This window comes from Hipposideros armiger, unplaced genomic scaffold (genome assembly GCF_001890085.2).
Source record: "Hipposideros armiger isolate ML-2016 unplaced genomic scaffold, ASM189008v1 scaffold_461, whole genome shotgun sequence".
In the NCBI taxonomy this organism is placed as follows: domain Eukaryota; kingdom Metazoa; phylum Chordata; class Mammalia; order Chiroptera; family Hipposideridae; genus Hipposideros; species Hipposideros armiger.
The window spans coordinates 1,361,767-1,388,002 of record NW_017731811.1 but is presented as its reverse complement, the minus strand read 5'-3'; the positions used below and the strand labels follow the sequence as shown (position 1 = coordinate 1,388,002).

The 26,236-nt window shown below is 44.4% G+C and overlaps 1 protein-coding gene across 18 annotated transcripts in view; it reads left to right on the top strand.

Moving 5' to 3' along the window:
* Nucleotides 1-26,236, top strand: part of RBFOX1 (RNA binding fox-1 homolog 1) — a 406,097-nt gene that overhangs the window by 302,379 nt on the left and 77,482 nt on the right. For 15 of the 18 annotated variants that reach the window (XR_002126609.1, XM_019666149.1, XM_019666146.1 and 12 more), the window contains one exon: nt 14,487-14,567. The exons of the other annotated variants lie outside the window; for them this stretch is intronic. Coding sequence is in view for 14 of the 15 variants with exons in the window: in XM_019666149.1 (XP_019521694.1) it covers nt 14,487-14,567 (81 nt within the window). In the remaining variant the exon portion in view is untranslated. The remainder of the gene's footprint in view (nt 1-14,486; nt 14,568-26,236) is intronic. 18 annotated transcript variants of the gene reach the window in all.

The window sequence follows — 26,236 nt, the reverse complement described above, 5'->3', positions numbered from 1 at the left end:
CACACACACACACACACACACACACACACACACACACACACAGAGAGAGGATTATCTGGCCCAAATGTCAGTAATGCTGAGGTTGAGAAATCCTGTCCTGATTGAAGCACATTAACAGAGATCTCACGTATGCACCGAATATCTTAGTAATGCGCATGTTCTACCGATGGACAGCTGTAGTTATCAATGGCAATCAAAGAATTTTAAGAAAGATGTTCGCCCAAATGTTTCCTCTTCTGGGCTTCATTTGTGGTTTTTGACTCCAAAAGGGAAAAGTGTAAAGTTTGATTATATACTGCAGAGCCATGTTAGGGGGCGTCTCCAAGACCGTGCCCCCCCCCCAGGCTCTGTGATTGGCTAGGACTCACCGGACTCGGAAAGGCTGTTTTACTCACAGTTCCATTTTATTTCAGCCGAAGGAGGCAGATTAGACACCAGCAAAGGGGAGGAGTGTGTGGGGCAGAGGCCAGACCAGGTGTGCTTCCCCAGTGCAGCCAGAGGGATCTGCCTGATTTTTCCCAGCAATGACTTGTGGTAACACGTGCAAGGTGTGGTCAGCCAGGAGCGCTCACCTGAGATTCAGTGTCCCGGGTTTTTATTGGGACTTGGTCACATAGACCAAGCATCCACGTGACGGACCTCAACTCCTCAAAACTTAGCCCCTCACCCCTGCCCCAGAGCGAAAGCTAGCGTTCCCTGTAAATCACATCACTACGGTAAACGACTGTGGGAAACTGGCACCCTGTGGCCCGAGGCCTCGCCTCGGGCACGCCCAGTCTTATTAGGTGGAATCCAAGTATCCCCAGGACTCAGAGCTCATCTCCTAGGAGCTGGCCCAAGACCCGTCTTGAAGACAAGCCTTTTGGGGGAATGTGCAGGGTTCCAGCAGCTCAGACCTGATCAGCTAACCCTTTGCTGCACAGCAGTTAAGGAAAACAAGAAGAAGAAAAGCTCAGAATATATAGCAATGATGGTAATCATGGTAGTTTTTGGCACGGTGATGATGATATAAGACAGGGTATTCTGTGTTGGTTGATTCTAGAGGAAAAGGTCAAGCTGAATTTAGCGATGAAAGGAAAAAAGGAACGTGTGACTTTGTCGCTTAGAACAGGGTCAGCAAATGTCCTCAGTGAAGGGCTAGTTAGTAAATGTTTTAGATTTTGTGTGCCATATGGCCTCTCAGCTCTGCTCAGCTACCACTCAGCTCTGCTGGGGTAGTCCAGAGGCAGCCATGACAATACGTAATGAATGGGCTTGCCTGCCTTTTAAGAAGACTTCATTGAAGGACACCAACATTTACATTTCATATAATTGTCATGTGTCATGAATTCGTCATCTTCCCCCCAACCACCTCCCAATTATATAAAAATGTGAAAGCCGTGGCCCTACGCTGCTGGCCCTGGCCTTACAAAGTCCAGGTTTAATAAACACAAAGCCCCTAGTTTACACCTTGGGGAGTTCTGTTGTTGTTTTTAGCATTGTACTGGTTTAGCAGAAGGTGAGCTGGCTGTTACTCAGTTGTGTAATAGTCATCAAGGAAGCGCCAAAGAAAGGGGCCATGTATAAATTAACACGGGCTTTCATTAATTAATCTTTTAGCTCATTTATAGCATTTGAGGGCCTTCCAAATGCTAGATCCTGTGTTAGGTGTTGGGGGAGCAGACTGTCCCTTCAGAATTTGACAGGGCAGTAAAGGAGGCAGACAAATAAACTCAGTGCCTAATAGGTGATGATACCTGCTGGAGCAGTGACAACCATGACCCTCTCTGCGTTAGGAGTCAGAGGGGTGGTAGAAATTGGGTTTTGTAGGATAAATAAGAGTTCGCCTGGAAAGAAAGTGGGGTAAGATCATTGTAGGGGTGAGTAAAGAGGAGTTTGTTGGAGCCCAAAGAATTTCTTGACCTTTGTCTTCAGAATCTAGCGAGAAATATTAAAACAAAACCAAATACAGGTGGTTGGTTTTCACCTGAGATGGAAATTTCTGAGGCAAAATCAAGTTTCCCCCAAAGACTGAGAAATATTGATCTGTTGATATCAAATCTAGAGAAAAGTTGCAAAAGGTATGATAATACCAGACAAAGGAATTATAGATTCTGAGATTTATCCTTTGAGTATTAGGATATTCTCTCTCATTAAAAAATATGAAATAATAAAAAAACAATAAAACGCATGATGATGAGGTAGCACCCATACTTGAAAAAAGTTAATAGCCTAATCTTGAGAGCTATTACAAATATGTGGGTTATGCCCTGAGGGCTGGAAAAAGTAAGACCGCATCAGCAGCTGCTCACCAACTTGTTTCCTGGTTTTGTCCAAATCTTTTCCTAGAAAAGTCAATTCCTGGAGATTTCCAAAATGAGGTGATTTTTTTGTTTGTTTTAACTAGTGTTGCCATTCTATTGTAAACCATTTTCATTTTGAAGATTTTTTTTTTTTTGCTTCCCACTTTTAGCATTCTTTTCAAAATGGAGAGTTCACTGTGATTAGCCCAGCCAGTGAAGTTGTTGTGTAAATAGAGACAAATTGGCAAGATATTGTTTCCTGCTCTGTATGTTAATTATATGTAGATCCTCATTCTCCAAGTATGAAACAAAGCTGTCCTGTTGTCTTTTAAAAATAGAGTATTGAAGAACCAACACACAAGTGGCAAAACCTACTTAGATTGACTACGTTGATGACAGTTTAGTGCATTTCCAGAACTTCTGTGGAACTGTTACAACCCATTACAGTCGAAATATTGGTTTATGAAAAATTAATAAAGCCAGTGGAAAATGGAACCCAGCATCTGCATTAGCTATTTACACCAAAGAATCAGCCAGAATTAATTATGCCGTATGCTGCATTCTAATGAGTTTTTCATTAAACTCTCTACCATTATGGAAACTAAACAAGGATTATTCAAAGAATAATGCCAACGGCTGTTACTTTTTTGAGAGATTAAATTAGTTAATGGGGTATACATTTAAATCTGATGCAAAGGTTAATTGATGTACACTTCTCCTTGTATTAAACCCAGTATCGTTTTAAAAACACGAACACCCCAATATCACTGATACTTCCTCTGGATGTTTCTCGTGTTTGTTTGATATGCATGTGGGATTGTGAAGGTTGAAACCCTCTGTATTACTTCTCTGTCATTTGTGAAAATAATTTTCACCCATCAAAATTTTCTATTTGCTTTCAACCCAAAGGGGTGTGTGTGTGTGTGTGTGTGTGTGTGTGTGTGTGTGTGTGTGTGATATTTAAACAAATGTATATGATTATTCTTTGAGAGACTCGAAGTTGAAGTATATTTTCGACTCTCACAAGAAGGACGAGGTCAGGATTTTAAATCTAATCTAGGGCCGGAAGGAAAGTCACGATGAATCTCTACCACCATTCCACAAGTATACCCAGTCCCTCCTAAAATAAAGTTCTGTCACAGTAAGTGGGGTATAAGAGGGGTCACTAGGGAGGGCTCTCCAGAAGGATTTTTGGCCTCTTGTAGCATCTTAGAGGCTCTTGTCCCTAAGAAGATAAGAGAGGGACAGTGAGGAAGGCCTCTAGGTTCTTTGCAGAAATTCTAAACTCCACTGAATGCAGCTAAAACACGATTTCTCATTTTTTGCCCCCTCTTGAGCAGAGATGGCAAGCTAAAATGTCTTTAGGAGCAGGCCGTGAGATCAGTGAGTGAAATATGCAAATCAGAGGGGACATGTCTCTATTATAAGGAAGTAGGGAGTCTCCCCATCACCCTAAATAGCCCTGCAAGGCAGGAATGCTGACCCAAATCTATGTGGCCCCATCTCCTGATAAATCGAAAAAAGGCTAGATTCTGTCTTCTAACAGTAAACCTCCCACATTTAAATGTTTGCAATGATTTTCCAGTCTTAAAGTGTTTTCCATTAATTCTGTTATGTTTAGCATTCTGTTAGTGGCCAAAGCAAAGAGTATACTATTTATCAACTTGCTACTCCTTTTTAAAGGAGCAAGAGAGCAAATAAGTCCCCAAAGTGCCATATTTTGAGATTCCAAATAATAATTTACATTATTATTTATTACCGAGGGCACTTATTGTTTACCTACTATTTGCCAAACCCTTTCATATACTAGTTCTAATCTTTCCAACAATACTCAGTGAAGTAGATATTTTTGTCTCTGTTCTACAGATGTGAAAACTGAGGCTCAGGAATGTTACATGCCTTGCCCAAGATCAAAGAAATAGTCAGTGAGGCCAGAAGAACAAAACTAAGTTTAAAAGTGTCAGGAGCCCCGTGCTTTTTTTTATCTATACTGTAAGACCTTATGAGTTCGCTATTTCTCCTTTCTGTGTTTCCCTCCCTTCATGTCTTATTTCTATCTTGCAAGTAAGATTTTCTTATCTATGGAAGATACAGCCTTCCCAGAGGCTTCTTTGGTTGGATTTAAAACCCTGTCACAGATTCTTAAAGGTGATCAGGAGATTCTACCCAACATTTTTAGCTTGGAAGAGTCAGGTGTTTTCAGCCAGAAGGCCACTGCGGGATCCTTAGACGTGGCTTAAGTTGAAATGGGGTTGATGGCTAGTTACCATTCCAACATTGGAAAGGATGTTTAATCAACTCGGGACCAACTCTTAACCATTCATAAGCTTTATGAGAGAGTCTGAGCTTTGGAACCATGCAGAGCTGGCTCACATTTCAGTTTTGTCTCGTATTTATTTCTCTCTCAGCCATAGTTTTTTGTGTGTTTAATAAGAAAAAAATTGTAATGCCTGTAAAACATATGTGGTCCAGTATCGAAAACTCAGTGGCATCTTAATGGTCACTCTCCTTAGTATTGGCTGTACTTGAGGTTGCTATATAGTCACTAATATTTTACTGTTGTTAGCAGCCCAGGCATCCCCTAGGAGCTTATTAGAAATGCAGGTTCTCAGGCCCTGCCCCAAACCTACTTGATAAAAATCAGCATTTTCAAAGGACCCACCAGGTGATTCAGTACATATTACAATTTGAGGAACAAGGCTCCAGGTTAGTCCTTATATGTATTGACACCTGTAACCCTAAAGACTAAATACCTTAGAAGATAAAAATTACTTCTCTTGTTTTTGTTGTGGCTGAATTGCTAGCCATTCGCAAACACTTTATGGTTTCTCCTTGATTCATTGTCTTGAACAGCAATGAATTAACAAGAAATTTGGGGGGCAAATATTGAAAAAAACAGGTTTTAAAGGTTTTTTTGGTTCATTTTTTTAACAAAAATTAAATTAAATTAAATTTTGGGCAGGTATGGATAAAATGATACCCTCTGAAATATTTAGTGACAGCTTCCTGGGGAGGGGCTAATGCTGTCTTGAGAGACAATTGCTATTAGTATCTTTCCAAACAGAAATTGGACATTGGACCAGGGAAAAGAAAACTTTTTCTGTAAAGGTGCAGATAGTAACTAGTTTAGCCTTTGTGGGCTGAAGGTCTCTGGTGCAAGTACTCAGCTGTGCTAGGCAGCATAAAAGCAGCCCAAAAAATACATAAATGCATGAGTGTGGCTGTGTTTCAATGAAACTTTAGTTATAAATATTGGAATTGGAATTTTATGTGATTTTTTTCACTTGTCACCAGATCTTATTTGTTTATTGATTTTTTTTCTCCATCATATAAAATTATAAATATCATTCTTAGCTCATAGGCCTTACAAAAACAGTAGTAGGCTAGATCTGGCCAAAAAACTGTCATTTGCCTATACCTGATGTAGAAGATTGTTCTTAAAAACATGGCTCCAGAAATCAGATTAGTTTGATTTGCATTCAGCACTACAAAATTTCTCTCTGTGCGAACTTAGGCAAGATTCTAAAACTCCATGTTTCAATATCCTCTCTGATTAAATGGGTGTAAATGTAGCACCTGTCTTACAGGGTTAAGAGTAAGAGATAATCCAAGTTGAACATTGAGAGGGTTTGCCTGGAACTTACTGGGTATTCAGTAAGCAATTTTTATAATTGCTCTTGATATGTTGATTATCATATTGAGCCAATTGAATTTTTTTTTTTTTGGAAAAGCCACTATTAGCCTAAATTTTGGAGGCAGGAAAACAAGAGAACAATTCGAGTGAATCATTACATTTTTAAAACAATAAATGATCAGGGAGCAAGTTGTACAGAGGTTCTTTCTATTATTCTTGCAACTTTTTTGTGCAATCTGAAATTAGGTCAAAAGACAAAGTGAAAAGAAAAAAATAACAAATAATGATACGTTTCCTTTTAAATATTATGAAAATTAAAACTTACACAATACATGGGCATGAGAGATTATTTACACTATACACAGATTCACTTCAGGGCACCTCTAAATGTGGAATCCCCCTGGTACAATTAAAATTTGATTTGATTTATGGGAATTAAATATACATACAACATTTTTCGGCAACATCTGTGCCTAAATGAAAATACTCTGTACTTAAAACTCTACCGTAACCCTTCAGAGAAACTCATTTTCCAGGCATGTATAAAAGCATGAGGTATTAGCTGTGAAAATATTCTTACATGGATTAGCTCAGTGCTAGTCTACATTCAAAAATGCATAACTGCGAAAGCATCCCACCGCCCATTGGGGTTTGGATAAATTCGTCAATTGGAAGCAGTTACCTCCATTGGCAGGGGCCACATGGCAACCTCCCAGACCTCTACATCTAACAGAAGTTTGACACTTCACAGGGGACCTGTACATATCGTGCCTCATTGATCCTCAGGGCAGGGTTCGTTAGGATATAAGTTGGTGTATTAGTCAGTGCAAGCTGCCATAACAAACTACCGCAGCCTGGGTAGCTTCCACGCAGAAGTTGATTTTCTCATAGTTCTGGAGGCAAGAGTCCAAGATCAAGGTGTTGGCAGGGCTGGCTTCTCCTGAGGCCTCTCTTCTTGGCTTGAAGATGGCTATCTTCTGTCTGTGTCCTCACATGGTCTTTTCTCTTTGCCTATCTGTGTGCTAATCTCCTCTTCAGGACATTAGTCATATAGAATCGGGGTCACCCTAATGGCCTCGTTTTAACGGAATCACCTCTGTAAAGACCCTAGCTCCAAAAACAGTCACATTCTGTGCTGCTGGGGGCTAGGGCTTCAGTGTATGAATTTGGGGGGAAACGATCAGTCTCTTAACAGTAGGGCAGGAATGGGTATGTCTTCTGGGTGGGCAGCCAAGAGTGGCCTCTGTAGGATGATGCATTTGGCGATTTTACGCAGCGTCTTCACTAACCTGCTGCCAGAGAATTTGCCAGCAGAGCTAGGACCAGAAGTGAGCGACTCTCTTTGTTCCAAATGCTAGAAAAAAGGGCACAATTTGTCAACGTACAAAAATGGTCAAGATAAAAAGTGAACAAATCCTGCTGCTTTGCCCACAGAAGTACTCGGACCAGATATACATAGCCAGTTTTAGTTTTCTCGTAAATACGTGCGATGACCTTGGGCTGGATACTCCAAGTGCGTTCTCGGAGTAGCAGGATCCTCTGGGTTGCTGATTAGAAATGCAGATATCTCACCTGCTGAATTATTCTCTCCTGGGAGTAGGGCCTGGGAAAGCACCCCATTAAACATTCTCCCCAAGTGATCCCTAAACCCTCATGAGCTTTGAAAACCTCCAGTTTTAAAGAAGGGAAGAACCTGTGGCATTGAGGTTTGGGGGACTGGCCCTTCTCCACTGCCCCTCAAAGTATAGCCCCCCACCCCGACACCACGAGAACTTGTTAAAAATGCAAGTTCTCAGGCTCCACCCCAGACCTGTGGAATCAGAAACACGGGGAGGAGGTCCAGCAGCCTGCTTAACACGTCCTCCAGGTGATTCTGATGTTGCAGGTGATGATGGGAACCAAAGGGGGGAGGCGGAGAACCCGGGGTGACTGCCCCCCACTTAAGGCACTGCTCCTGTTGGAAAGAAGTGTGAGGGTTTCTGTTTCAATGAGTATTCATTTCTTACCAGCTCAGAGCTTGTTCTTTCAATTAGGACCAACATTTTCCTACTTCTGATTTTTTAAAAACGCTTTTCAAAATTATCCTATAGTGAACTTCCAGTCAAGATGGCGGAGTAGAATAATGTACGTCCACTGTAATTGAACAATTATTTTTAAGAAATTCTCCTGCAACAGTAGAAACAGGAAGGAGCCAATGATAACATGGGTAATGGTCGAGGACCCCGACAGCTTGTTTCTCACCTGCAATTTGCCTCTAGTTGACAAAACGTCTTTTTGTAAACGATACAAATCCTTGTTTTGTACCTTTCTATTTTTCCATCTGTGAAGAAGGACCAATACTATCTGACCTTTTTATTAGGGAGGGACAAATGCAGTGTAAACGTTTTTTGGTAAACACTGAATAAAAGTTCCTTTGTTGTATGAAACCAAAGTATTATTGCTAGCAGTGTAGTGATGACAATTACTATTGAATGTTTTCAGCTATGACTGCAGTATATAACAGCACTAGGGAATAAACATTTTGCCCGAGCCATAATCGTCATGTCTAATATAAATAGCTCCAAAATTACTTCTAAATTTTTATTTATCTCAGTGATGTCGTCTAAGGCTTGGGGCTGATATTCAGATCAGAATCCTTCCTTGGATCCTTTTCTTGTGGATGTATTTGTTCCTGAACCTGTGAGTAAAAGAGACAGCCTGTTGTCCTTTTGAAAACATATGGGGTCCAGTGGGTGTACCCCAGAAGCCACACAGTGCCTGGCACACGGTAGATGCCAGTTACCACGTGCTGAATGAATGCTAATATCGTAGCCCCATCTTTTCCTAGATGAACACTAGAGACAGATGGGGGGACGCTCTATGGTGGCCTCCTGTATTCACTCATCACTTGTCCTTGGGATGTGGCTCTCAGTCCTCTTTCAGAGTTACTAGGCTAAGTGATACTAGGAAAGCGAGACCCTAGCAAATGGCTCTGCTCTCACGTGACTGGACTAGCACATGGTAGATGTTTGTGGAGGTACAAACAGCACATGACACACACACACACAGCCTGATACACACCGTGAGTGCTTCAGGACTCCCATGGGCTCTTAGCTGTTTTATAAAGTTTTCTGGGTTTTCTGTGTCTTTGTGGGGTGTGTTTGTTTTTTTATTTTGCATTTCAACAGATATGAGAGCATCCTTCTCCAAATTTCCTAGCCCATCTTAATTTGGAGCTAAATAAGTGAATTATTGCCAGACAGTTGTGATGTTTCTTTGACTTTGTTTTTTTTTTTTTTTTTAATTCAGAGATTATAAAAATAGTCTGGTCGATCACCATTGAGCTGGCTTAGAGCTCTGCCTGTGAGATAGTAAAATGGAAAGGCAGACATTCAAAACAGCCTTTCTTTTCTTCCCCCTCCTTCCACTCTAATTTAATTTCCTGAACATATAACATGACTACCTATCAGAAACTCTTTAGTTTCTCTCTTCAGCTGCTTTCTGCCTCTTAGCCTAGGTCCCTGAACCCATAGGGATAGGAAGATGAGTTAAGACATGATTCCTGACCTTTTGATGCTTGCAGCATCCATGGGAAAGACGTTAGATCATTACAAGACAATCTAGAAAAGGAGAGAAAGGAAGCAGAACTTGGCCAGGGGAAAGCAAATTGATGGTTTTCTAGGAGGAGAAAAGCCAGAGGCGGGTCAGGAAGGACGTTTCCTTGGGGGAGTGGAATGGCTTTCTGGGAAAAAAACAGCCCCTGCTGGCCTGGAGGTGTGACACCACACCTTTGCTCCAGTCGGTTGCAGTCCAACTTCCTCACCTAGGGGTTGGTACAGAGTCCAAAGTTGAGATGCTTTCTCCTTCCTGTTTGTGCTACGAATCACCCCTTCTAGGATTCTCTCTGCCCCTCCAAGGCCCAGAATGGTCCCCTATGCTATGGGAAGTCTCCAGGTGAGCAGGCAGGGTTGGGCTGCCCCACCTGAGACAGGGACCCTGGTTCACCCTCTCCCAGCTGGAGGGTTCCAAGTCTTCCTTGAGAGTGGCCCTGTGGGTGTCTTGCCAAGATTTGGGATGCTGATGAGTGAAGCACTCTGAGTGACGGAGTGTGATCACGGTCTGAGTGACGGAGTGTGACAGGCTTTGGAAAAGGCTTTGATTGTTATTCCAAGATTGTGGTCTGTCACATGGAGTCCCTTCCTTGCCAGCTGCAGATACAGCCATCAGCGTTCTAGGAAATGGATGATCAGGATGCCCAGGTTTCACGTTAAAGGGGGTGGGTCAATCTTAAAAACAACAACAGCAACAACAACCACACAAAAAAAGGCAATGAATGAACCCCATAGACAGGGCTTGTAACTTATATGTGAACTTCAAGCATGAAAATTCCCAGCTATAAACAAGGTCCAGAGGAAAGGTTGGTTGGACAAAGCAGGATTTTTAAGTAAACAAAATAGAAATGGGGGGGGGGGAGTCTTTAATTCATATGTTAACTTTAAAATAGAAAGGCCTTTCAAAGTGAGAGGCAGCAAGCGTTTACTTGAGATCAGTAAGAATAGCTATTCAGGAAGCGCTGATTCAGGCAGAAGCCCAAATAGCGTTCTGACTAGGAGACAAAGGTGATGGGTATTTATGAGGAAGGGAAGGGGAACAATTACATTAACAGAAGGAAGGCATTTTTACGGGCACAGATAACATAGTGATGTGTATTCTAAAGAATGTTTTTAATGTTCTGCCCAGTCATCATCAATCCAGTAGTCCTAATAACTGCTTTCTTGTTACCTTTGCAAACAGCTTCCCGCCCCCCCATGAAACATGTTGCTTAGGCCCAGTCCAAAGGTTATGTTGTCCTATTTTAACATTCCAAGGTCTGAGGCATAAGGCGTGCAAGGCAGTTCCTCCGGCAGGGCAGCCTCCGCCCCATTTTAAAGTGGCTCAATTTCTGTTATTGTTTACACATATAATAATTCAACCATGGTCGTTAACCCCTCTGAGGGTCAGGTATTTTGCGAGGGGGCTTGGGATAAAAAAGAAGAGATGCCCTTGACTCGGGGATTCTCTGGAGCTAAGAAAACCAGTCCCTAAATATTGTACGAAGTTGTAATGCATCATGACACACTAGAGAGTTGGTTGGTTGGTTGGTTGGTTTTTAAGTCGGAAAGGAGCCTAGAAGAGGCAGTGATTAAGTAACCCCTGGGGACGCAGAAGCGAGGAGGAGACTTTTAAATGACACAACAAGGAGAGGGGAAAGCATTTTTTAAAAATTGGACCACATGAAATTGCCCAACATTCAACCCTATTTGACACGAAAACAAGCGGTCAATTTCACGTGGTTTAACTTAACCAAGAAGAGTGGGCCTGGCATGGAGGTACCACCCTTCCCACCAGCTCTGACTGAACGGGAGGAACTGCCCAGAAGCTGTGTTGAGAGTGATTCTGAGGACGCTAGGCTGACAGGAAAGGCTAATATTGAAATCGGTTGACCGTCTGTCCTGACTAAGGAATGGGTACAAACAGAGCATAGTTGCCGTACTTCAATTAGAAGGAGCTTTGTAAGCAAACGCACAAGGCGTCACCATGGCTGTAGACAGTTCCTGATAGTCAGAGGGAGATGGCCTATGTTGGGGACGGTTGGGGGGTGGTTGGAGACTCATTTTGGGAGGCTCTTAGAAAGCTAGGTTGATGCTGTATCACAAAGAGCACTGGATAAACCTTATAAACTCTCCTCATACTGCTGCTGGCACCCTATTATCTCCTTGACTTACTTTTTTAAGCAAACACACATTACTTACCTCACCACCACCACCACCCCCCAAAATGCACAGAGATTGCACTGTTCTCTGCTGCTTCACTTTCGCTTAATTCAAAGCTTTCTTTTAAGAAAAGGTCACAGTGTACTAAGAGAACATACAATAAGTACTTTGCAAATTAAATTGCAGGATGTTTTTAGGTAAAAGAAAATCCAAGCCCTGTGACTGTATAGATTTTTGTTTTACAAAGGTCAGAATCGTTGCATACAGAATTGGTTTTCTGTTTTGTTTTTTACCACTAAGAGGGCATCCAAAGAAGCTATTTCGGTCCTGTGTCTCAGGCTCCACGACATAAGAAAATTAGGAAACTTTATTATGCCCTGCCTAGATTTAGCTTTCTGGAGGGATATCTGTGCTGTGTCCCAGTGGGACTTTCTAAATTGCATCGAGATTATTGCAAATTGACCCTGCGGTTTTAAGTGCACAATGCTGACATGTCCTTCTAGATGTATTTTTGCTACCAGATTGTCCTGTTTTTCTCTTGAAAGCTAGGCACCCCAAGAAACTTCCGATCTCGATTTCAAAGTGGCTCTTGACCAGGGGTGCCCACGAGGGACTCGTTGAGAAGCTTTCCTACCGTCCACCCATCCGAGTCTCACTCTAGAAGATTCTGATTGGGTAGCTCTCTCTACATCCTATAGAAACATTTGTTTCTCTCTAAGATTTCTAGCAATGAGCAAAAGCATGCAGCTGCCCTCTGCAAAGTCAGACTGAGTTTCAGTGAAGAAGCAGGGTGGGGGGAGGGTGGCCTTTCCTGGTAGGTGTCCTGCCTCCCGCTGTGGCTGGCAGACCCCACTCCCCATGATGTGGTGGTCAGTTTGTTTGCTGTTAAGCCTCACACCAGGCCAGTTTCCTGCCAGAACTGGAAATAACCTACTGAGACTGAAATTAGACCTTGTGAAGTCTCATCTTACATGTTGTGAGAAACGGCTCTTCCGTAAACTAGAAAGAAGAAAACATTCTCAGTTTAGAAAAGTTGCTCGTGACTCCAGCCCACCCAGATTCTTAATACGTGTACCGCCAAGAACAAGTCAGTGAATTTTAGTCTCGCATCCATGTTTTCTTAGGAGGGGGTGAACGGTGGGGGGTCCTCCCCCAGCTATGAGCATGGGCTACCAGGCTAAATGTGAGAAGGACAGGGGACATTCCTTCAGATAGAACTTCTGTCCAGGGGTGACTTCTCCTTGTCAGACATTAGATGGAGTTGGCCGACCTTGTCTTGGACAAGCGAGACAGGGGTGAGGGACTTTAATAGAATCTTTGTGTTACCCGGAGATAATGCACAAAATCTAGAGAAACACAGGGAACAGAGAGGAGACGTGGGATTTGGGGACGGATTCTCCGTCATCCTCATATTTTGGTTTGGTACCTGAAGGATGGTGGAGCAGACAGGGAGACCATTTTTGGAGCTGAGTCTGGGTTTGCAGTTCGAGAAAGATTACTGCCTCTTAATCACGTGGCAGTCTTTCTCTACTGGTGAACCCCCCAATCACTCTGGAGATTTTAATTACATTTTTATTGAACTTGAGCAAGATGCACAGAAACTGTAGACTCCCAGCCAGGGATACACGCAGGGGTGAGTTCCCGGTTCCCGGGGGGGTGCAGGCTTCCTTTTCATGGTAGATTGCTGTCCAGTTGCGGTGATGACAGGACAATCCAGAAACAGGTAGAGGCAGCTACCCTGGCCCAAACGGGGAAGTGAACAGAAACGCCAGGAATGCATTTCCGTCATCAGTAATGGGCTGAAATCTCCTCAGACGTCTCTCTCACTCTTTTCAAAGCCTTTGAGTTTGAGTTTAGCAGCAGCAGGAGAGCAAAATTGATACCTGGAAGATTCCTGATCCTGGTCATCCTTGGAGTGGGTGGTTGTGCAGAGAACGGCATCGATTGAGGAGCTGTCTCAGGATTCCGCCAATCTTCCCCGCTGTAAAATTCCATTTTGCAAGAATGAGCCTGGTGTGGTGCCCTTTGCTTTAAATCAGGCAGAGGAGAGTCATCGCAACAGTGCAGCCATGATCAGTCCACACACTTCGTGATGCTCCCTACTGGAAGGTTGGGAGCTTTAGGGAAGACACAGAAAACAGAAGTCAGAGATTATCACACGCTGTGTCCGGAGTGGGTCCAGGGTCGGTCACAGAGATGGCAAAAGTTGCCATCTCTTTTCTTCCTTGCCTTACTTCTGCTCTTGCTCGGTAGAACTGATTCAGAAAGACTAAAGTTGGGGGGAGGAAAAATTTTCTGTAAACCTATCGATGCACGTGCTTACCATTTATTGAGTGATAATTATGTGCCAGTCCCTGCGTTAGGCACGTCTCCTGTCGTATGACTCACAACCCTTGCTGGAGGTAGGTATATGCACCCCGTTTTCCAGATGGGAATCCCAAGGCACAGAGAGGTACAGTGACTTACCATGATCACACAGCTAAGTAGTGTCTGAGTCAGGCTTGTTATCTCCTTCTCTCTGAAATTTCCAAAGCTCCCTTTTGAGCATGGCATGCTGCCTTCATTACTGATCTGAAATGGGGGTCCTGGGGGCAGCCAGACCCCGCTCCTCCACGCCCACGTGAAAAGGAACGACACGTGCTTGGTGGGCTGGGTGGGGTGGGCTTCCACAAATTCCCTTTGGCTAAGGCAGGGGGCTTCCGTGGGTGTCCCCGTCCTGCGCTCTGGGGTGTGGCTATGTTTTCATTTCTCTGCCTTTCTCGTTTGCGTTGCCGTCTCTCTCAGGTGTAGTGTGCCTGTTCCCAAACCAGATACCATCTATCTCTCTCTCTTTCGTAGGCACGGTGCTGTTGTGCCAGGCAAACCAGGAGGGATCTTCCATGTACAGTGCCCCCAGTTCACTTGTATATACTTCCGCAAGTAAGCCCTTGATGTAGCTCTTTTTGTTTTGTGACCTAATTCTGAGTCCAGTCACCTTCCCTGCCATGTAAGTTCTCGTCCCCTCCCTCTGTACCACCCTCCCTTGTGGCTTTCTCTCGACGAGGTGAGGTTGGTTTTCATACGCATGTCTCCGTTTTCCCTGTCGCCTTAGCATCGAGTCCCTCTGCGCATTCTGTCTGAATCCTCGCTTCCCAGATGTCCCAGCCATTCTTTGTGGAGGCCTGTCAGGATTGGGACATGGGATAACGGGCTCGGGGAGGGGCAGGAGGGGGGGCGGCTACAGCTGATTGCCTGCCTTCTATGACAGCTTTGTAAATTGATACGAGAATAATTGAAGTACGATATGCAGACCACCCCACTGGCCACCCTAGCCCAGCACAGGGCTTGACTAGCGCTCTGAGCAGTTTTCTTGCGGTGGAAATTATCACTAGCCTGTGACCAGGGGCTTCTTTGCAAGGCTGTTCTCTCCTTGACTGTGTGATTCCACTAAGGAGGAGGAAGAGGGGGGGGGGGTGTGGAGAAAAGAGGGCGGTTCTCTCCCCGCCCCCCGCCCCCCATTTAACTGGGGAAACAAGAACAACAAAACGGCTCTTTCACAGATGTGAACATAGCCATCAAGGGCTACGGAGAGGAAACCAAAAATAAATACAGACGCTAGATCACAGAGCTGGGGTGGGACAACCAAGGATTTCTCTGCCTGGGATGGATGCTTTGGAGAGCCCCCACTCCCACCCCAACCCCCAGGGCAGGGAAGAGAGCATTCGCTGGTTCCGCCATGGTCCCGCAGCTGAGTCCAGACCGTGTCATCGTTTTCATACAGTGTATGCGTACACCGTACAAAACCCCCATAACTACCCCAGTGGGTCCTCACTGGGATCAGGACACAAACATTAGGCTGGGGGCCCGGGGAAAGGTGGGCCGCTCCTGAGACTGGCTAGCGAAGGGAGGTGGCAGAGAGCAGAAAGCCCAGGCTCGCGACGATTACAAGGATGAGAGGCAGGAGAAGCCTCACCATGCGCCAAGGCCAAGCGTCAATTCCCAAAGGCCCACACAAACCAAAGTCTTCGCTGTGGGGCAAAAGTCAGAAGCAGTGACAGGAACCCCAAAAGGTAACGAGCATGAGAGACGTGAGGGAGCCTGAAGTCTTCAGGGCGTGAGGGGCAACCAGCCGCTTCTCCCAACCAGAGCATAACCTCCAACAGCAGATTTGATGTTCATGAAATACAAGGTCCCCTAGAAGCCAACATCTAGCCATACTGGTTCCTTCTGGATGTATGACAATGACCCCCATGGGGTCGGTGTAAAACGCGCATGCATGCATCTCATGCGTACAGCTCCTAGAATTAGAATGTTCTTGCATGTTTCCCAGGCTCAACTCTGTATAATCCTCTCAAAGTCTGCACAGGTAGGTGTTATAATGTTTGCTTTCCAGCCGAGGACATGGAGGGTGCTGGGGGGTGGAGTGATTCAGCCAGTAGATGGTAGATCGGCTTCTCCAACTTGGGGAAGTGACTCAACGTTCCACTTCCTTTCTGCCTCCATTTGATGCTATATCTACCGTTCCCGCCCTTTTGTCTATAATAGTATTTTCAGAAGGAGAAGGGGGTTGAGCTCCACAGGACTGTTTTTGCTCTAATCTTATTGTCCCAGGGAGAACCACCTGGGATGAAATGTCCTCTGTCCGCGCAGTCCAGTAGGTGCTCCTGGGACCACGGCATGGACTTTTTAATTTTATTTAATCTTAATTACTGTCACTCTAATTAGCCTCTGAGGCTCATGCCACCCTATTGGAGAGCGTGGCTTTCTACCATCATGACTCTATTTACATTTCAGTTTTCCTTTGAGAAGTGAGCAAAATAAATGAAGTGCGGAAAAAGGGCTAGTTTTAATTGGCACAGCTTATTCTAAGGCAATTTGGGGAAAGTGTGGGTCATAAATGCCAAATGCGGAAATGTGTTAAAACAGGTGGAGCACACAGAGGAAATGAAAACATCGAAAACTGAGGTCAGCAAACCAGCCTGCGGGCCAGACCCAGCCCGCAGCCTGGTTGCTTAGGCTTGGGAGCTGAGAAGGGGTGTAGGTGTTTTCAAAGCATTATACAAACAAAACAAAATCAAAAGATAACGTGCAAAAGAGACGTCGGTGGCCCATAAAAGCCTAAAATCTTGATGATCTGGCTCTTTACAAAAGTAGTACGCTGATCTCTGATGTAAAGGGTCCCTTTGATGATTGAAAATACAAACTGGGAATATCACTTCCCTGCTTATAATGATCCTTTTTTTTTCAGCGTTTAAAAGTAAAATTCATAATAATTATAGGAACTGTATAATGTGTGTCCAACACCCTTCATTTTTAAATTGCATAATCAGTCATATTGTCTACACATTTTTCATCCTATTATTTTCACTTATTATCATGTCGTGTGTACTTTATGAAAACATGGTAATGACCTCAGAATATTCTATTGTTTAATGATCGTATATTTTAATCTATCCTTCCATTGTTGGGTACCTAGGCTGATAGCAGTTTTTCCAAAACTGATAAAGACAGTAAGTGTCCCTCTATGTAGCAGTTTTAAAGCAAACAACAAGTAATAGCTAATCCTCCTCTCCCATAACTAAACAAAACAAAAACTAGTTTCTTACAATAAGAACCTTCTCTCTTGGCCCCATAAGCAACGGTGTTCAGACCGACTAGCTCAGTTAGTGTTTTGTAATGGCAACCAACTGAGACCCCTTCTTCTCCACCGGCATCGCCGAGGGGCCTTAGATTATTTCCATCTTGGGGCTGTGCGTTGGCGCTGAGTGTCAGGATCTCCCATTCTTCCTAAGACCCACGGCCGAGGCTTCCTTTCCCTTCCAGTCTCCAAGTCAGCAATGCCTTTTTGGGCCAGGCCGTTTGCAGTTAGCTGGCTCTGAAACATTCACTTGGGTTTTCTCCTCTATTCTGATACAAAGTCACACTCCATTCTCTATAAACAATTCAGCCAGCATGTAAAGGGTCATTTACACACACACACACACATACACGCACACACACACACACATACACTCACACGCACACTCACACATGCACACGCACAAACACACCCTCACACACACACATTCACACACACGCACACACTCACAAACACACACACACTCACACTCACACACACCCCCTCACACTCACACACACTCACATATACACACTCACACACACACACTCACACCCTCACACACACACACTCACACACACACACACACACTCACATACACACACGCACACACTCACAAACACACCCTCACACATGCACACTCACCCTCACACACACACACACACACACACACACACACACACACACACACTGAGTCACCTGAGATACTTTTCCTCCCTCCAGGACCCCAGGTCTTGTCTTTGAGGTCTGAATGGTGTGGCCTCTTTTTCTCTAAGAATCCATCCAGCCTTCTTCACAAAAGCTGACTCCCTTACTTCTCAGCAATTGTTTAGAATTCACCTGGTTTTTAACTTAAAAGTATGTTTCATTTTTGGGTAACAGTGATGCTACTGTAGAAAGGTGTGTATAACCTACAGTTTCGTAAATTGGATCCTATGTGTTTACTGACTTCCAAGATGACTCCTGAGTTTGTATTTTTTTTCACACGTCTTTAACCTGCCTTGGATGTTTTACACTTAAATTGTCTCTCTTCCTAGCCAAATAGCTAATTATCTGTAAATAATGCCCTGAAGTGTGGCAGGAGAGGTAGTTTTGAAAGGAACCCTACTGAATTAGTCGGTAATGAAAATAACTCCTACTGAAGTTATCTGTTTTTTAAGATGCATTTTTACATAATGGGTCCTCCCCTTTTAAGTGAATCATCCTAATAATAAGACTCGGGACACAAAAGCATTAAAAGGAAGATGTTCACTCAGGGCTCTAGGTCAGTACAACCTAAACTCATAGATTCTCCAATCTCACCCCAGCTGACTCCAGTTTTAACTTTTTTTTTTTTTTTAAGATTCTATTGGGGAATTGGGGGAGGGGAACAGCATTGGAGAAATGGGGAAGGGGAACAGACAAGTTGCTGTCCTTTTGTTCTTCAGTCTAGTTGTGGAGGACATCGCTTCACTGGTCCATGTTGGTATTATTATTGCGCTCTTCCCAGGTGAGGCAGTCGCTCACCAGCCATTGGACGGCTGCTCACGGCGGCTCACGAAAGCTCAGGCGCACCGCCAGCCAGCCCCACTGCAGCCTACACCGTCGCCGGCAACTCACAGCAGCCCAGCTCCAGGTCGAGCTGTTGTTCACCATCTTAGCTGTAGAGGGCACAGCGTCACTGGCCGTCATGTGGGATCGGAACCAGGGCCCTGCTGCTCAGAGCTGGCATCCCAAGCCAACTCCTAACCAATGCGCCACTCGGCCAGCCCCAGTTTTTCCTTTTTATCCCTGAACTTTATCCTGCTGTGAAACCCTAGTTCAGGTCGTGTCACTGGATGTCACATATCCTCTCACAGGTCCTAATAAACCACTCTCATCCCGAGTGTAAAATGGGCCTACTTTCTATCAAACTTAAATGAAGTCAGAGGAGAACTCCAGACAACTAGGCAAGATCACCTTGTCCCAAACGCACAGCATTTAATATTAATATTGTTGTCTTAAAATATTAATTCTGATCCACTCAACTAAACTGATGAAATAATTTTATTCATTTTTAACTAATTTTAATTAACTATATAGCCATGTGTTGGCTTTGAGTGGCAAACAATACGACCCCTTAACAGAAAAGTTTGGAGAAAGTGGGGACAGGGCTGCAGGGTCTGCTCACTGCCCACCCAGTCCTCAGGACAGGGGTTTGGGGGTTCCTCCTGTCCCATGTGAAAGGAACCAGCTGCATTATTGTTAGCGATGTTTGCATCCAGTGAATGCATAACATCAACAAAGTTTCCAGGGAGAAAGAGGAAGGGCAAGAGCCTATCAGCTCTCTTCCAAATTAAAACATTACTTCCATTTTGTAGCCGTTGAAATGTCAAGAGGTAAATCACTGCTTCCATGAATGGGAAAGTCCACTTCTAAATTGAATTAGCAAAGCCAGCTATCACTCATCCTTATCTTCATATGGAGTAGATGTTTCCAGAGGCAAGTAAAGGTTATCAGCTTCATTTTGTTTTCTTTACAGCTTTATGAATAGATTTGAAATGACAAAAGGGACGTGCGCTCAACCGTAATCACATGAAATAAACACGAACACACAGACGTATGGAATAATATGGTGGTAATACCCCCCGCTTTACCCAACAACACAAAGCCTTCAGGTAATCCGTATGGAGTCCCTGATACGTATCTGTCCACATTTATCCCATAATAGTGCGAAGAAGGACATACCCACACTCAGTAGGAGGAGTGTGATTTTATAGAGGGGAGCATGCACATATTGCGTTCACATTACACGTATGAATCATATTCTGTTTCACTTAATAACACATTGTGACCATCTCCTGTCGAGCTTTTTGATCGTGTCCTGATGTTTCATGATGGGCCACAGTTAATGCAACCATTCTCGATCCACAGTAGCTCCAGCTACTCCTTTCTATATCCCCTCCATAAAGGCTGCAGCAAACATTTTTACATGGATCCTGATGGACCAAGTGCCTCAAATTCCACATCTAGGTTCCGAGACGTGGGCTTGTGGGTTCCACCTGCATATACATCCTTGCCAGCCCCTGCATATTCTGCTTATTTTAAATTTTGCACACTGGATGGATGAGAAATGGCGTCTCAGTTTGCTCTCGTTAGCATTTGCCTTTTTTTCCTCGTGAAGAACCTCCTCCTTCGCAAATGTAACTGGCATGTGGATGCTACCCCTTGTGAACTTCTGATACACACCTGTCCATTTCCTGTCTGAGTTTTTCTCATTTTATTTTTCACGCCCATCGAGAGAGAACTATTCGTTAGGGAGAATGACCTGTGAAGAGCATAGATGTTGTCAACATATTTCCTATGTTGGCCATTTGCGTTTGCTCACATTCCAGCACACAGTTTTAATTACATAGGCAAATAGATCTACCTTTTCTTTTTTTACTGAGATCAGGGTGCCCACACGGTCAGTGCTGGCGAGAAGTCTTCCTGGCTCATAGGTGGCCACCTTCTCCTCGTGTCTTCACATGGCATTCTAAGGGCCCTGATCCCATCACAGGGCCCCACCCTCATGACCCCATCAGAACTGATTACCTCCCAAAGGCCCCATCGCTGAGTATTATCATGTTGGGGGTTCAGGTATCAACATATCAGTTTGGGGCGGGAGAGGATACAGTCAGTCCATAGCAAGTACCTTGACACGGAAGTGCCAGTTCTATTTGTCAAGGGCTAGAAAAGCATTTTGCAGCAGTGATTTCTGCATGGCTCCATAGGCTTATCGCTGCAAACAAGCGTATGCTCCCACAGTGCCATGGAAGCCACAGCTGAACTTTCAATTCAAGCGAGGACAAATCCTAAAATAAAAGGAAGACGACTGTTAATTTCCCCTACGTTTTCACCCCTGACAAGAAGGGGGGTGGGGAATCTGCTCTCACAGGCAAATGCTCTGGAGCCTAAATGTGATCAAAATGCAAAGCCATCTCCTCCTTTATTCACTTTTATGCAACTCAAGGGCAAGTGGCGGTGGCATCGTTTTAATTGATATATTGATTGCAGACTTTATGGAAGTAATTGTGTGGAATTCATAAAACAATGATTTAAGTGGCAGAAACACACATAAATCAGGCCTGCGCTGTTCTGCTGTTAGGTAATGGATAGAACTTCCATTGGCTTCTGTAATTAAAACAATGGCCTCCATTAATTTACGGCTTTGTCTTTCCTCTGCCCAATACAGAAAACGTCAGTTGACTGAGTTCAGTCAATAGAAAGTGCACATACAGGGCATCGTGTTACTGATACATTAGTCTAAAAAAAAAAAAAGTCTTCTTCCTCCTTCTTTCCAGTAACTCAGAGCCTGTGGCAGCCTCCCAGAAGGCTTTTTCTAATAGTTTCTGGAAGGATGGCTCAGAAGACTAATAATCAGTGCTGGAAGGAGTGTAAAAACAGTGAGGCACTCACCTCAGACAGAATTTAAAGAGGCACCAGAAAACTCTGTCATCAAGATAAATAATATTTTAATGCAATATTGCAAAAAATTGAAGTTACAAAAACCCATGATGAGCAAATATCAAAATTTTTGTAAATACTGGATGAGTATTATTAATTTTTTCTTTTTGCCTTTGGATCCAGCCTGACTCAGCACAGCACCTCTGTATTTAAATTTTGGTCATCTGTTCATCATGGAATTTTTTACAATAATTTTATTTTTTCCAAAAAAATGCATTAAAACATTATATATCTTGATAATTCATATTATCAAGATAATATTATTTGGGGGGTGGCCCCTCCCTTAAATTTTGTACCAAAGATGAATGCCTAACTGGTCATATCGCAGTTCCAGCCTTGGTGTAATAATAATAATAATAATAATAATAATAAAATAATAATAATAAATGGTTATTGAGAACTTACTATATGTCAGACGTTCTACTAACCCTTCATATGAATTTTCTTAGTTAATCCTCACAAAGCTATGAAATCAGTATGATTATTATGTCCTCTGTCACATGAGAAAATTTAGGATCAGAGGGCTGAATGGACTTGTCCAGTGCCCCCCAGCTAAATTAACTTTGAGCCCAGCCTAACTGAATGTCAAGCCTTCCATGTTTCCTAGTCTCTAGATGGACACACCAGTGAGTGCACGTAGCCACAGGTCCTGCTCGTCTGAGTGGGGAGTGGTCAGACTCATCCTCTGAGCAGCTAGCTGCCCAGCCTCTGCATTGAGGCCAAAGTTGTCCTTCCCATCCCAGGGTTTCTGGAGACACCCTTCTCCCCTGTCTGATCTGGCTGACCAGGGGTTGGCAAAATTGTTCTTTAAAAGGCCAAGAGTAGGGCCGGCCGAGTGGCATGTTGGTTAAGAGCTGGCTTGGGACACCAGCTCTGAGCCGCAGGGCCCCGGTTCAGATCCCATATGTGGGATGCGGGCCAGTGACACTGCCCTCTACAGCTAAAATGGTGAACAACAGCTCGACTTGGGGCTGGACTGCCGTGAGTCCGCCGGTGACGGCGTAGGCTGCAGCCCCTGCTGCAGTGGGCTGCCATAAACAGTGGGCTACCATAAACAGTGGGCTACCATGTGTGGCTGGCAGCCAGTGTGAGCTGCCAAGAGCTGCTGTGAGTGGCCGTCCAGAGGCCGGCAACCGATCTGCCTCACCCAGGAAGAGCACAATGATAATACCAACATGGGCCAGTGAAGCAACATCCTCCACAACTAGACTGAAGAACAAAACGACAGCAACTTGTCTGTTCCCCTTCCCCGATTCCCCAATGCTGTTCCCCTCCCTCAATTCCCCAATAAAATCTTTAAAAAAAAAAAAGGCCAAGAGTAAATATTTCCAGCCTTACAGACCATCTGGCCTCTGTTGCAAATACAGTAATACCTCGGTTTGTGAGCATAATTTGTTCTGGAAACAAACTACTCATATGGTAAGACATGGCTCATTTACCACATTAAAATGGATTAGAAATGTTTGCTCGTTTTGCAGAGCACTCGCAAACCAAGTTACTCGCAATCCAAGGTTTTACTGTACTCAGCTCTGTCCTTATAGCTTGAAAGTAGCCATAGACAATACATAAACGAATAGGTGTAGGTGGTGTGCTTCCAATAAAACTTTATTTACACGAACAGTCTTCAGGCCAAATGTGGCCCAAGGGCCATAAGCTCCCCGCCCATTTGCCAGGCCATCATTTGAAAGGGCAGAACACTGGGCAGGTGGCTCCCTGAGGGTGGAGATAAAAGGGAGACTTCCTTTCAATCCACCCTCATGTACCTTTGGTATTTTGTATCATTTTATCACATTTTAAAAACAAATCATGTAGGGTAGGTGCATAAAGAGAATAAATACCCTCCCCTACCAGATGGTAACATTTGATATAGACATAAATTCAGTCTGGATACAATAGATGGATTTAGTTTTGCTCTCACAGTAAACAACAAACAGACAAATCTGGGTTTGGAGGCTTTATTGTGGTGCTGTTGGCCTCGTCTGTGGCCTCCCCCAGTGTTTCTGAGGTACGTGGTGACACTCTCTCAGCTTGCCCAGGACCCCTCGCCCTCTGCCTGGGCTCCTCTGCCTGCACACGCCACCAAAGCTGGCTCTCAGAGACCTTCCAGACCGGTCCTTCTAATTAGGAGTCAGGCCGTACTCCGTTCTCCCTACCTCAATGGCTCAGCATTATGGTGACAGCTTATGTATGTCCCCACTATCACCTTCTCTGAGATAATCCCTTCTTCTTTACTTATCTGATCAGTCCTTTGATGGGGGAGGGGGTTGAAAGCGCATTACTTCATTCCACCAATCTATCAAGTTCTCTCTACATGCCAGGTACCATACTATACACTGAGAATACCCTGTGAACAAGACACCCACAAGTCGGCCTCTACGATGTCTGCCTCCTTGTGGACAAGACAGATTTTATATATATATATATATATATATATATATATATAAAATGCTAAGGTCTCAGAATTGCAAACACATTTCTCATAGGGATATTGGGGAGGCCATCCCCAACAGGAGACTTACCCGCTCTTAACACTTCTTGGTAGGTGCACTAAATATCATTGCTTTCACCATCATTCCGCACTATAGATGGACGCACCTGGCTTTTGAGGTCCTATTTCCCTCCTTGAACTCAAGGAAGGAGAGATTTTGAGACACCTACTATGCGCCATGCTGTTCCTGTTGCCCCAGTCATAGCACATGCCTGGTTGATTGGACAGCGATGGTTCACAGGTGGACACACCTGTCCAGCCATCGCTACTGATGGATGAACTCCAGGAGCTGTTCTTTCCCCATCCCTGAAGCGCCATCTCTGTGCTTCATTTGCCCTGCTTTCGCCCTTCCCAGCACAACTCTCCTAACAGGTGGCTTTTAAGAGCTTTCTGGTAGCTCCTATGTTAACCTTGTTATTCCAGCTGGACACAGGTTTTCAGAACAGGTTCAGCTGTATTTTCAGTCTCCGCCATTTCCACCCCGCCTGGGTTAGCTCCTTCATCAACATCTGTGGTTCCTTTGGCTGAATCGTAATCATACACCACCCTGAGGTTAATTCCTTTTTTCTTAACCAATTTCAGCAAAATCAGAAACACTACTTGAACAGCCTCGGTGGTTTATAAGGAACGGTCTGCAAAGAAGCCACATTTCAGGCAGCTGCTGCCTAGCTTTTCTGGCGCTTTGGTTATTAATCTCAATGCAGAGTGGGGACTTTCGTCTTTTTCAGATGGGGGTCTCACTTCTGCAAAAGGCTGCCAATTGCAAAAGCTACCATCCCGTGGTGTGCCCCCAAACATCTTATTTGTCTTGATATTTCTTTCACAGAAATACATGTGACAGATAAGGAGTCACCGGAGGATGGTTTGCTTTGTGTCAGACAGATATTAAAACAATAAACAACGTTGCCCTGGGATTCCGGTGCGCTCACAGCCAGAGAACAAGGCCGAGATGAGATGTTTCTGAAAGGCAGCGAGGCAGTTGTTCTGGGGGAATTCCCTGGACACCTCCAGTCCTATGATGCATTGACAGAAAGTACTTTTTAATGCTCACGTTTTCTTAAGAGGATCAGCAGACTGCCTGGCGCAGCTCCCACATTTAACTCCTGGACCATGCCCGCCTTCCACCGGCCCCTGGTAGAGGCCGGAGGGAAATCCTTCCGTACGTTGAGAAGCTTATTTTAAGAGCTTGTTTTTCAAACACTCATCAGCACTTCATTTGTTTTCTCAGACTAATGTGGGTTTCAAGTGAACACACAGACACACACTTCTGAGTTCAGAGCTCTGAACATGTAATGTGCAGGGGCCAAAGATAAGATCCTGTTTGAATCCTGGGATAGAAAGTGAGCCGCTTGATGCATTGGCGCCGACTGAGTTCCCAGCGGGCCAGGCTTTGCACGTGGGGCCACACCCTCTGCAAGTCTGCAGAGCTGGGAGTAAGCGTCTTAGCAGGGGGATGAGAACATAGGACACTCATCTAAAGCCAGCGCTGGGATGAGGGTTCTTGTATAGAAATGTGTCCAACCACAGAGGTGGCCCCCTCCTGCCCTTGCCTTTATTTCTGTTGAAAAGTGAGTCTCCCCTGCTCAGTGCAGAGATACATGAAGGCAAACCTGAGCTTGCCTCCCACTGGAGGGACGAGAGGCGGGCATAGTTCATTTAAACTTGGCAATTGAAACAGCTGCTTCATTAAGAACTCCAAAACCACCATTCTCTTAAATCATGTTTTCATTTATGTAAAAGCACGGTCATGCCCAAAGCTATTTTATTGCTGCTAGAGAACGTGGGGGGTTGCGAGCAGCGTTAACAAAATGCTGTTTTTCGGGGCCAGATAACATACCACACGTTTCCTTGGGTTTTGTTAACGTGCAACAGGGGCTCTGGGCACCTAATGGCTTTTTACGTAAAAACAAATGAAGATACAAGCGCCACCTCTATGGGGACTCCTGCTCGGGCAGGGATATATATTATCCCCATCCTTGGTAACTGCTACAGGGGTGTAAGAAGCAGTTCCCAAAGATCATTTTTAGTCCCCTGTATGAC